General features: G+C 45.5%; 1 protein-coding gene across 1 annotated transcript in view; it reads left to right on the top strand.

The window, feature by feature from the left end:
• The first annotated feature begins 2,889 nt into the window (after window positions 1-2,889).
• The window catches only part of LOC138510683 (vomeronasal type-2 receptor 26-like), a 118,014-nt gene continuing 107,085 nt past the window's right edge, over window positions 2,890-13,818 (top strand). The window contains exons 1-2 of the mRNA XM_069626461.1: window positions 2,890-2,993; window positions 8,487-8,715. Of these exons, the coding sequence (XP_069482562.1) occupies window positions 2,890-2,993; window positions 8,487-8,715 (333 nt within the window). The remainder of the gene's footprint in view (window positions 2,994-8,486; window positions 8,716-13,818) is intronic.

Genomic DNA, 13,818 nt, shown 5'->3' with positions numbered 1-13,818 from the left:
GTGTTTGCTGGTGCCTAGATACAGTGCGTTACAATAGTCTAGTTTAGATAGGATAAGGGCTTGTGCGATAGTGATGCAGCTGTCCGTAGACATAAATAATTTACATGCGTGAATAAGCTTGCAAGTGTAACTGGTTGCGGAGGCTGTGGCATTCACTTGCTTGTTAAGGTTGAGAGCTGAGTCTAAGTAGAATCCTAATGTTTTAACTTCCTTGGCTACATTGATTTTGATACTATCAATAATGATGTATTTGTATAGGTGGGGGAGTTTGTTTAATTTACTAGTGGATCCAATCACTAAAAGCTTGGTTTTATCATCGTTAATACATAATCCGTGTGTGGCCATTCAAGTTTGAATGATTTGGTAGATTTTGTTTATGAGGATGGAATCTTTGTCGTAATCTCCTTGGATTGGGATGAGGATCTGGGTGTCATCAGCATAATTAGTATATGAGACACCCAGTCTGTCCATAATATCCAAGAGGGGTTTTGTAAAAATATTATACAAAGTAGGGGAGATGCATGACGCCTGAGGAACACCACAGGTGATGGGAACTGGGTCAGCGGCTAAAATAGGCGAGAAGACTCCTATGGTTCTATTATCCAGGAATGAATTTTACCATGCCGTGGCCTTAGTAGAGAAGCTGGCAGCTGATTTAAGATGGTTCCAGAGTACTTTATGATCTACCAAGTCGAAAGCGGCTGATAGATCTAGGAGTCAAAGAATGGATATGTCTCCTTTGTCTCTACGCTCATCTAGTTGGTTTTTGAGATCAAGGAGGGACGTCTCGGTTCCATGTCTCGGTCTGAATCCGTATTGTCTAGTGCCCAGTAGGTTATTAATCTCCATGTAGGCTTGGATCTGTAGATAGGCAGCTTTATCTAAGATTTTCAGAAGGAACATAACTGTTGTTATGGGTCTGTAATTAGTAGGGACATTGGGGTCTAGGTTAGGTTTTTTTAGGAGGGGTAGTATCCAGGCATCTTTGAGGTTGGTGGGCACAGAACATGATTTGAAGGAGGAGTTGATAAAGGAGGTGACGACAGGGGCTAGTTCTTGAGCAGCGATAATAGGGGCCAGACATGTGTCACCAAGACAGCGAGAAGGTTTAAGCGATGTAATGATATGCATAGCTTCTACAATGGAAATAGCTCTAAAGTTAAATTGGTTGTGTGGTTTAGTTTGGTTGACACGAGTTCCTGTAGGATGGCCTCTTGAGTGGAGAGTGCAATGTTGTGGAGGGAGGATCTTTTGGCAGAGATTATGTCTTGTAACATAGTGATTTTATTGCATGGGTCATTTTGAATGTTGGTACACCACATTTTATCTTTGGTTCAGGAGTCTATGGGTGAGATAGGGGATTCTAGTTCTCTAAGGATGGTGAAGATTTCCCTAGTGTTGGAATTTGCTTTTTTAATTCTATCATTAAAGGTCTCTTTTTTCACCTGAACGATTTGTTTCTTGTAACCATTGGTGAGGGTAGTGAGGAGATTTTTGTTATGAAGGGTGTTTTTTTTTCCATCGGGTTTCTGCTTGTCTTTTCTCTTTGCGCAAGGATTTTAGGCTTGGGGTGAACCAAGTGTTAAGGTGGGGTGAGGTTTAGATTTACTTAGTTTAAGTGGCGCTATGAAGTCCATAGCTGAGTTGATAGTGTTGTTATACAAGTCAACCAGATCATTAGGGTTGGTGATGAGATTGGAGTCATTGGTGATGGGCTGAATCAGAGGGAGGAGATTTGTGACTGTTGTGTTTTTTTTACAACGTGTAAGGTCTGGAGGTGCTGGTAGTTTGGTTGTTTTAGATTGAGGTAAGTCGGAGATGGTCAACAAGATCAGATGATGATCAGTCCATACACATGGCTCAATAGCCGTTATGATGGAGGTGCAGTTAATATCTGTCACCCAGTCCAGAGTACAGCCTTTGACATGTGTTGGGCCGTTGTTTCGGATGGTCGGGCTTGCTTCCAATATTGTGTTGGCTAGGATTGTGGCATTAGAGTCTTTAGGGTCATTATATCCTAAATTGAAGTCACCAAGTAGGGTGATTTGAGTCCCCGGTTTAGCATTGGTGTTGAGAAGGGTGGTTATGTCTTCTTCAAAAGAACCTAGTGAGCCTGGAGGTCTATAGATGAGGTGCACAGTGAGTGAGGCAGAGATACCTAATTTGAGGGAGAGTAGTTCTGCTGAGGGCATAGACATATGATCTACTTCTTTTATAGTGAAGTCAACTCTGCAGATGAAGGCTATACCACCTCCTTTGGAGGTTTCTCTGTCCTTTCTAAAGATGGTGAAGTTAGGAGGAATGGCGAGCATTAAGGCTGGACCAGCCGCTTTGTGCAGCCATGTTTCAGTTACTGCTAGGAAATTGAGCTGGTTATAGATGATGATTTCGGAGGCATGGGCAATCAATGATGTAGCGTTGATGAGGCCTCCCTTAAGGTTCTGTGTTTCTTTCAAGGTAACACTGGTGTGGTCAATGCAGATAAGGGTTTCGGATGATTAAGAGCAAGGTTTCTGAGTATAGCTAGGTGTTTGGGAGAATTCTCATTTATGGCTAATTTCCCTCACCTAGTGAGTGCCTCAGCAGCTTTGCTGGATTTCTAGGGTGTATTTTTTTCCACCTGGTAAGAGTGTGAACCCTTCCCCCACTCTTACATATGTTTTGCTATGTGTATTTCTACAGTTTGCGTGATCTTGGGCTCTGGAGCTACACCACTCCATGAGCCCCACTTTTTGTGTGTGTTACACAGCACCTTCAGTGCAAAGACACAGGGTTGTGTGTGAGACTTCCCATTGGCTCAATTTTTCTGCATTCTCCACCCCAGCAGGCCTCTACCAGTTTAAGGTACTGCCTTTTGGACTAAAGAATGCACCTGCTACATTTCAGAGGATGGTCAATCATGTTCTGAAAGAGATGGAGGACTTCCGCATGACATACTTGGATGACATTGCAGTGTTCAGCCCTACATGGAAAGAACATATTGATTACCTAGGGTATGTTTTGCAGGCTCTTGAGCAGTCCCATCTGACCATGAAGGCAAGTAAATGTCAAATTGGTCAGAGCAAAGTGGTCTACCTTGGACATGAGGTAGGAGGAGGTGAAATAAGGCCATTGCCTAGCAAAGTACAAGCTGTACAAAACTGGGCCAACCCTACTACCCAAACCCAAGTGAGAGCCTTACTAGGTCTCACTGAGTATTACAGGAACTTCATAGAGAACTATGGGTCCATAGCTTCTCCCTTGAATGTTATCTTCTCTCCAAAATTTCCTAAAAAGGTCAGATGGAATGAGGAGTGCACTCAAGCCTTTGAAGGCCTGAAGAAAGCCCTTTGTCAAGCTCCAGTCCTAAGAGCTCCTGACTACCACCAACCCTTCATTGTACAAACTGATGTTTCAAACGCAGGTATAGGTGCAGTCCTTAATCAACTCGATGAGAAAGGTAGGCAACATCCCATTTTTTTAATCAGCAGGAAGTTAAAGGATCCTGAGACAAGGTGGGCAACAATAGAAAGCAAATGTTTTGCTATTGTGTGGTCACTGAAGAAGATTCAACCAGACTTGTATGGATCTACTTTCATTATTCAGACTGACCACCAACCCTTGAGATGGCTGATGCAAATGAAAGGGGAAAACCCCAAACTACTAAGATGCTCAATCTGCCTGCAAGGGTTTGATTTTACCATTGAGCACAGAGCAGCAAGTCACCACCAAAATGCTGATGGTATCTATAGGATGTTTATTACCAACTAGAGGTATGAGATCTATTCAGGAGTGGGTTAAATCCTCCTGTCCCTTAGTCTGGGGGGGGGGGGCGGGTGTTAGGGAGTATTCTCATTTATGGCTAATTTCCCTCACCTAGTGAGTCCCTCAGCAGCTTTGTTGGATTTTCGGGGTTTATTTTTTCCAACTGGTAAGAGTGTGAACCTTTCCCCCACTCTTACATGGGTTTTTCTACGTGTATTTCTACGGTTTGTGTGATCTTGGGCTCTGGAGCTACACCACTCCATGAGCCCCACTTTTTGTGTGTGTTACAATGCACCTTCAGTGCAGTGACACAGGGTTGTCTTTGAGACTTCCCACTGACTCCATTTTTCTGGGGCTGACTACTGTCCCCCAGAAACAGGTAAAGTTGCCATTTACTTTATGTAGTCATTTAAACTGCAGACCCAATACGCCCCATCTTACATGGAGTATTGGAAGGGGTTAATTCCTACTCCTTTTTGTCTGCGACTCTTGGAGATTTGTTTCGCTCCCTTAACACTCAGACTTGGCTTGTGGCAGTGGTATCAACCCTATCTTTTCTACCGCCATTATACTACATAAACGCGGTACTGTTTTAGGCTACTATATTAGCCTCAAACATAAACCCACTTGACCAAATACTCTTTCGTGTGGCTCCGGTAGGGGTTATCCGCCATTTCTTTGTGTTAATATCCTTCTTGTGTTTTACTTTGTGTGGCAAACCAGTTTTGCCTTCTTTGTTCGCCGACCTTTGGTGGGCTTCTACGAAGAAGCCCTCCTTTGGCGTCTGGGTGTCTAGGTGGGCTGAATGTGAGGGAAGGGTTTAGTCACCCCCTGCACAGGGTCTCCTTGGAGACCCAAGTTGCACTTTGTGTCCATTGGCTGGAGGGGTTGTCCGGGCTGGACAACCCCCCTGCTGTGTTATTGACAGGCAGGCTGTGTGAATGGGGGATTTTTGCATAAAAGGCAGGATTCTTGGGCTGGAAGTCAGAGTCGCCACTGGAACTACAAGAACGAAGAGAAGCAGAGAAGAAGACGGCTGCTGCACCTCCCGAGTCCCGGTGAAGTCCTGCTGCAGTCCTGAGACATCTACCCTTCAACGACAGAGGAGATCCAGTCTGGAGTCGTCTTCCCTGAGCCTGGTGGGATCAACCAGCTCACCTTTCTACAGCCAGAGAATCCTCTCCTGGGTTGAAATCGCTGCACGAAGCTGTAGTGGTTCGGATAGCCATCAGAAGAGCCCTCTCCTGTTTCAAAGGAGCGCACCTTTTATTCACTGTTGCTTTGCTGCTGCTGGCCTCATCCCTGGGTAGTGAAGATTGCTCCAGACGTCCTCCTTCTTGTCCCCACGACTGAAATCCAGGAACCGTGAGTCTGCAGGAATTACCAGGAACAACTGCCGTGGCACCAGCTTTTCTTCATTTGAATAAGGTACTGTGTCAATTTGGTTGTTCTCTCCGTCCGACCTTGAGGAATCGGGGTGAACCATTTTCCTTGCCGAAGGCTTGTCCTTTCTTCCTTCCCTCTTATAACTTTTGCCTCCTTTTGACAATATCCAAGTACTCCTGGCAACGTTAAGCTCAAACTGTTCTATTGTGTGATCCTGGGCAACAGAGCCCTGCTTCATTTGACACTGGCGCAAGTCTATTGACTTTATCTGTATTTCAGAACACGTCCTCTGATGTTAGTGCCTTGACAAAAGTATTGCCTATGATGTTTCTCCACTATTCCCTGTTTTGTATTCAATGTGCTAACGGTGTTTGACTGCGGTTACAATTCTTCCTGCGGCTACGCTTTTCTTTCGTAAGACCAAACTGTCATTACTGTCAAAAAGTGAGTGTTTCTTAACCCCCGGTAACGTCTTTTGTTTCACAACACCGGTCTGTCAAATCCTAAATGTACTTAACTTGAATTGACCTAAACCAAAGGAATTGGTTATGTGTAGTATATTTTAGAGAGTGGTTTTGTTTAATAGAAGTGAAGTGTTTTGTGAACAGATGGTTTAAACATAAATGTACTTATATTTTTTAACCAGAAACCTTGAGTCAGTGTTTGCTTAAGTCACAGTAATTGTAGCCCTTTGTGCAATTCCTATTACTGCTCATTTTGCTCTTGAGATAAGTCTGGCTGCTCACCTACTGCTACCACTATAACTGTGTAGTACGGGCTTGTACCAAAGGTGAAATTGTACTGCCACTTGTAGACCTAATCACCTGTAGTGTTCCCTTAGGGTACTGCAGAGGATTCTGCCTAACACTAGGTTTACTTATGATATGATATGATATGATAGGTTATACAGGGGTCGAACGGTACTCGTGTAGATTCCGTCTTGGAGTGACCTTGAGAAAGGTGGGCTCATGGTGGCTTGGGCATTCTGGATCCTAGTCTAAGGTTTCTTAGAGTAGTGGGGCAGACCTGACTCTGATATGTTCAGGAGATGGGCTCTGAAGACTGTTGGGTTGGGGGCTGGGTATACGTCTTGCTAGACTGTTCCCAAGCTGTTGGGAGTCGATAGTGGATGGCTGCCATTGTAGGTAGGGCAGCAAGTGTGGTAAGGATGGCTAGTAAGCAGGTGGGCAGATTGAGTAGGGGCGAAGTCATATCCAAATTGCTATGGGAAATGACCTGTAGGCGGCAGGTGTAAGGTATAGGAGTGGACTGGTTCAGGAAGGTATCACACAATATTGGGCAAGGCTAGTGCAGTGTGGTCTCAAATAGCATAATGCCAGGCTAGTACAGTAGGGCACATCAGCTAACACAAGGCTAAGCTAGTACAGTAAGGCACATCTGATAGCGTAGGGCCAAGGCTAGTGCAGTAGGGCACATCAAATAGTGTAGGGCCAGGCTGGTACAGTAGGGCACATTAGCTAACACAAGGCTATGCTAGTGCAGTAGAGCACATCGGATAGCGTAGGGCCAAGGCTAGTACAGTAGGGCACATCAGCTAACACAAGATTAGGCTAGTACAGTAGAGCACATCAGCTAACACAAGGCTAGGCTAGTACAGTAGGGCACATCAGCTAACACAAGGCTAGGCTAGTGCAGTAGGGCACATCAGCTAACACAAGGCTAGGCTAGTGCAGTAGGGCACATCAGATAGCGTAGGGTCAAGGCTAGTATAGTAAGGCACATCAGCTAACACAAGACTAGGCTAGTGCAGTGTAGAAACAGAAGTCATAGGGGGAGATAGGAATGACATAGTAGCAAAGGCGGGGGTTACAGTTAATGCACAATTTATGGCAAATTAGAACGTTTAAGAATATATGGATATGTGTCAAATACCAGAGGGTAGGGTCGGTATGCAATAATGAATACAGCACTTAAAAGTTCAGAGTCTCAGGCATGGTCTGCAATAGAGCTTACCAGTTCGGCATGTTCATAATGATGGCGTCGGCAGCATGAACATGTTGAACGGCATGACGGGGTTCCTGTGGAATGGAAGGGCTTAGCCGAGGGGGCAGGGACATTGTGGAAAAGGTGAAGGGCTCGTGGCCCTAGGCTCGAAAGGCACCATACAGGCACATGACAGGATTTGTGCCTTAGAAGGTGTCTCTAAATACAAGGAAGGTAGGACAAAGGTAATTGTCAACAGTAACTCTCTATCAAGACGATCTCATACTTTCTTCACAACATATATTTATTTTTAATGGTTATAGAATAAAGATTTCATAAAATTTGAAAAAGTGTACATCATTAATACATTCATCATAACACTCTGAAGACACAATCCACAATGGTAATGAAAACACAAAAACACACAATCAGTGTTTTCTAAAACGGTATACACATTCATTAATGGGTAAAAACAGCCTATAGGGGTGAATCCTATTAGGTCAAGATTTTTAGATCAATCACGATCTCTAAATATTTTTATATAACCAGCCTAGGATGATTCCTGGACTGTAAACTCAACATGTTTCAGTCCTCTTGATGGAAGCGGGACTTTCTTCAGGAGTAGTTGTTTACGGATATTAATTCATTGTTAATGGAGCAAACTGTTGACAAAACACCAAGATAAAAGAGAATCAGCATATAGCTAATATTCTCTAGACACTCCCATGAATATCATATTTGTATGCTTACTCTGATTATTTGCAGTGTGTTTAGCAGCGGAAATGGCCATCACTGTTAAAAACACTGCATATAAACAGAGTAAGCATACAAATAGGACATTAATGTGAGAAGTTAAATCGGAGATAAATAAAAATGTGGTGTTCAATGTATTAGTGAAATTAACATGTATTGCATTTTACCTTTGTGGCAAACAACAATATCTGTTCATCTTTTTCAGTGGAATATGAAAACAAATCTGGCAATGGACATACTGGGCGAAGCCGGGTACTTAAGCTAGTATATCTGTATATCTTGGTATATATCTATATATCATGGTATAATAGGTTCTGTAAACATCACATTTCTATTAGAGAAAACTGGAATATGGCAAAAACTGAAATATCACTCTTGCGTGACTTCTCTTTTCTATAGTAGAAGATTGACACTGTCTTGGTCCTGTAGCTTAAGACCTGCCGATCAATTAATAATGGAGAAGATTGTCAATAATATGCTGGTTTCAAGAAAATATTGTTGCCAAAGGTAGCAGGAAATCCAAGGACTAATGGAATATGTTGCTAGATAAACACATATGCTAACTTAAGTTAGCATTAATTACATCCTTCACCCAAATGACCTAGTGGATGGTGGATCATTAGCCTGAATTCACTTTTTGCTTTTTATCAGCTGAACAGGTACCTCCGGAATCTACAATCCAAGACACCTGCTGGAGATGAGTTATCGTTTGATGACAAAGGGGATGTGCGGGCTGAGTATGATATAATGAACACGGTTTACTTTCCTAATGGATCCATGAGAAACATTGAAGTCGGGCGTTATGACCTTGGGGCTCCACCAGGCCCTCAACTCTTCATCAAAGACAGCTCCATCCTATGGCACTCTGAGGGGGGCATCATGAGCAAGGTGAGCATGAACTGTTGCTTCTTGTGTACCAGCATGTTATCACCTATATGCTTTTTTATGTATTGTATATGATTCAGGCCCTTACCTTATATATCATTTATTAGCACAATGTAGAGGACAATGTAGGGTTTTTCAGCCTATCAGTTCATGGCATGGCAATCCATAACTAAATGGTATTTCACTGCAGTTCACTTAATTGTGCAACTTGTTAACATATTTGCAAACAGGTCTGCTCTCACCTTTCAGGGCTTTAGCTTTTTATTTTTTAAATTTATTTTTTATTTCATTTTCACAACATTAACAAAAACAGGGAAACACAAGAGTTTACAGTTCCATAAACATCACAAGCACCCACCTCCCGACAATACGGTTTCCCAACATAGCAAACTTTTCAAACCCCCTGCCCCCTCTGTTAGGTCTTCAGAGTATTTCAAACAAAACTATTAACTTTTTAGTGTGATATAGATAAGACTTAGCCTAGTATTCGAGTCAATGTCCAAGGTCACCAGTACTCCTGTAGTGCCATCCCACTGAGTGGGTCCTTCCTTTGTTGGGGAATTATCCCATCCCGGGGGACAAGTTCACTCCTTCCCTAAAAATAGCAAGTGTTTAGCAAGTGTTCAACTGTGACAATCTTATATCATCCTGCAAGGTATCTGGTCATTAATTCACCCCATAGAATCAATATCAACAACAGCGTTTTAGTGCACAGGATCCCGTCCACATCTTTGATCCACCCCAGGACCCCATCCCAAAACACTTGAATACGGGGACATCTGCACCACATATGGCAGTAATCGGCCCTCTCTCCACAGAGACGCCAGCAGAAACGGCTCATAGTCTGGAACTTCTTCGATAACTTAACCGGGTCATATTGCCACCTGTGGAGTAGCTTAATAGCATGCAATTTATATTCACACGCTATCAAGGTCTGGGAGACCACCATACGCATCCTCTCCCAGAGCTAAGGGTCGATTTCTCTTCCCATATCCTTTTCCCATCTCCGTCTCAAGCTCTCAGTTGACCCCTTCCCCACGGTCACAAATGCCCTGTACATGGCTGAGATCAAGCCCTTTTTTCCACTTCCTTATTCTAAGATTTGTTCAAAGGAGGTGAGTACCCTTTGTATCTTCTATTTTCATTTGGCACTCGTGAGGACCCCCTTGAGTTGAAGATATGAGAAAACCGAGCGCACCCCTATGCCCAGCACTTCCTCCCGGTCCGCTATTGTGATTAAGGTCCCAGCCTTTCAAAGTTGTCCCACCCTCTCCAACCCCGCCTCATACCACGATTGGAATCTCTTTGGGTTCGGTATCTCCTCCCTGATTACGGGTGCCCAGAGGAGACTCAGGGGGTGGGTGTTGCCATGTGGTTACTCCAAGCATCTCCACCCTTTCCCTCCAAATTACCCATATGGTTCCCAGGATCGGATGTTCTCGGATTTTACAGGGTAGGGTCCTAGCCGGTGGCCACGGCCACTCCCTACTGTGGCAGGGGTCATATTGGTATTATCCAGTACTACCCACTGGAGTTCCTTCTGTATGCTGAGATGGGGAATAAGTATCCTCAACTGTGCCGCCTCGTAATATATTTTCAAATTCAAGAGTCAAACCCACCCCTTCTCTTTGGGGAGTACAAGAACATCGTGAGCCACTCTTGGTTTCTTACCCTGCCACAAAAACGTGCACATCGCCCCCTTTGTCTCCCTGATGAATGACTCCAGGAGAGAGATCGAGAGCATCTGGAATACATACAAAAACCTTGGTAGGCAGACCATCTTTAATGCATTCAACCGCCCCAGCCAGGACATCGTTAGCACAGTGTGTCGAACCTTCAAACCCAGTGGGGCAATTCTATCCACCTCCCCTTCTTCACCCACCTTCAGTGGAAACAGTACCGCTTTTGCTCTGTTAACCTTAAATCATGATAATACTTCATATAGCTCGATCAACTGTAACACCCTTGGAACAGACACTAAGGTGTTCTTGAGGTGCAACAGCATATCGTTCGCGTAGAGCACCAGTTTATACTCCAAACCTCAGACATTAAGACCTTCTACATGGTGGTCCCCTCATATTATTTGCACCAGCGGTTCTAGGGAGGGAGCAAATAAAATCAGCAAGAGAGGGCAACTCTGCCTTGTGCCCCTACTTAAATCGAACCATCGGGAGTACTCCCCATTGACCGCTACTGACACCCTCAGGGAGGTATACACCGACAACACCCGCCTTCTAAACCTGTGTCCCAAGCCCATCCTATCCATGACCGACTCCAGGAACCCCCATTCCACCCTGTCGAACGCCTTCTCTACATCCACTGAGAGAAGGGCCTGATCACCCTCCATCTTTCATCTCCCATCACTCGTGAATCAAGTGGAGAGTCTTCTGCATCATGTCAGACCCCTGTCTTTCCATTATAAAGCCCTCCTGGTTAGAGTGTATTAAGTGTGGCATGTGGACCTCAAGCCTGGCTGCCAGAACTCGTGTGTAAATCTTGCCAACTATGTTCAACAGAGAGATGGGGCGGTAAGACCCACATCTCTGAGGATCTTTGGCCTCCTTATGAATCACAGTTATGAAAGCCCGGGAGAATGATTCGGGAGCTACCCCGGTCTCCAAGAGCTCATTAAAAAGATCTACCATGAAGAGAAGAAGCAGGAAAATAAATGACCTATAAAAGCCTGCTGTGTACCCATCTTCCTCCAGTGATATCCCAGGAGGTAATCTCATCACCGCCCTCTTGACTTCCTCCGCCGTTATCGGAGCTTCCAATAATGCTGTCTTTTCATACGATAGCCCCGGCATCCAGGTGTCGGCTAAGTAGGACGATATGGACCCCACGTCCGGTCTGGCCTCAGATTTATATAGAGTCTCATAAAATGTGCAAATTCATCCTGGATCCCCATCTTCTCTGCTTTCCCTGCTGCCTCCCTCTCCTCTATAGTCGCCACCCACCTTTCCTCGCGCTGCACCTGTAACCTGGCTGCCAGCAGTGCATCCGCCTTGTCTCCTTTCTCATAGAACTTTTGTCTCAGGACCTGTAATTTCCTCACCGTTTGGCCCTCATCCAGGATTCTAAGCTCCTCCCTCTTCCTCCTTGCTTCCTGGGCTGCGTCCTCCCTCACCTCGCTGGCTGTCCATGCCTCTCTGCCTAGATGTATTATCTCCTTCCTCAGCCTGTTCTCAAGTAAGGCCCTTTCCCTTTTTTCACGGATCCCTACCTTATGAGTAGCCCTCTCCATGTAGCCTTTACTGCCTCCCAAACTGTCTTCCTAGAGACCTCTCCTGTATCGTTAATTCTGACATATTCCACTATTTCTTCTGTAATTTCAGCTTGAAACACTGGGTCCTTCCACAGTGACTCATTGCATCTCCACTTTGATCCCTTGTGCAGTAAGTCACCCATATCTAGGTCAACTATTACCATGTCATGATCAGACCATGCGACCGCCGAGATCTCTGCTCCCTGCACAGCGTCCCACAGGCCCCGTGAGAAATAGGTGTAACCAATTCTAGTGTATGTACCATGCAGGGGCTGAGTACAAGGTGTACCCTTTTTTAATTTGGGTGGTTGTGACGCCATTCATCTCTAAGTCAATAGACCCCCAACAGTTCCGTGACTTCTACGTGCCCCCTACCCCAAGGGTCCTGTGTCCCCATCCTGCCCACCTGCCTATCCAGTTTAGCATCTGGCTATAAATTGAAGTCACCCTCGAGGATTATATGTCTCGAAACCTCAAGCATCATTTTTGGAAGAGTCTTCATCAAAAACCGTTTCTGGCTTTAGTTGGGGCAATATAGTGTTGCAAAGGTGAAACAGACCTTCACAATATTCCCCACAATCAATAGGGCCCTACCCTCTACGTCTGACCAAACCTTAGTGACCTCCATTCCCAGCCCCTTCCCTAGGAGGATCCCCACCCCCGCTCTCCTCAGCAGACCCGACCCCCAGTACGTCTGGTCCACCTTCCCCCCCAGAATCTTCCTTTCCTTTCCTCTGGCGTACCTGGTCTCCTGGAGGAACATCACATCTAGACCCACCCTGCGGAATTCCCTGACCACCAATGACCTTTTTGTGGGAGAATTCATCTATTTAGCGTTTAACATCCCCACCCTGAGATGAGAACCCGCCTGCACCCCTGGAATCACTGTCATTCTCTACCGACCACACCCTTCTCACTCTCTGCCACCCTAGACATCCACGACCTTAACTCTGCCTCCACACCTCCCTCACAATAGAACTTGAAGAAGACCCCTTTCTCATCCCCCTTCCCTCCCTTCCACCCCTCTGCCCCTCTCCCCTCCAAAGGGCGTACAACACTTCCCGGTAAACAACACCAGGGTGACCACCAGCCGGGACTGCCCCTTGTGCAGTCCTTCCCACGTTCCTACCCCTTACCTTTGAGCCCCCTCCCTCCGATCCCCTGCCATCCCAGCCATATAAATCAAGACTTTCTCGGGGCTGAGCAATTGTCCCATCCCTATATCACCTAATAACCCTCCTCCCCCAAAAATTCTTGTCGGGATCCATCCTCCGCATCGGGCCTCCCTGTCACCTACTCTGCAAGGTCCATCACCAGCTTGCAGATTAATTACACTTCAAGAGTCTGCAGCTGGCGATGTATTAAACCAGGCATCCTTCTCCTCCTCGGCCTCTGAATCCGGCATTGCCTGTAATCCTCTGACCTTTCACCACAGTTTGTCTCGTCCTCTGGTGCCCCCAGAAATTCGGTCAGTGCTCTCCTGGTCTCTTGTTCAGTTCTTAACTTATGCTTCTGGCCATCCAATTCGAAAGAGATGGAGAACGGGAAGCCCCATCTGTACCTCACTCCCTTATCCTGTAGCCACTTTGTCAGGGGCATGCACATCCGCTTCCACCACAGTGTCAAAGAGGACAGGTCCTGGAAGATTGTCACTCTTGCTGAGTACAGGGTGATCAGGCCTTTCTGCTTTGCTTTCTCTATAATTGTGAAACTGCACCAGCACGGACCTGGGATCCCCCGGGGTACCCCCCGCTCTGTGAATCCTCTCAATTTTCGCCTCGGCGTTGTCTTCAAATACCAACTTTGTGATTTCGTGAAGGGTCCTCTTCAGGTCTAATACC

The sequence above is a fragment of the Ambystoma mexicanum genome, chromosome 6p (assembly GCF_040938575.1).
Source record: "Ambystoma mexicanum isolate Mex_15411 chromosome 6p, UKY_AmexF1_1, whole genome shotgun sequence".
Classification (NCBI taxonomy): Eukaryota; Metazoa; Chordata; class Amphibia; order Caudata; family Ambystomatidae; genus Ambystoma; species Ambystoma mexicanum.
This window is presented reverse-complemented; position numbering and strand designations above follow the sequence as displayed.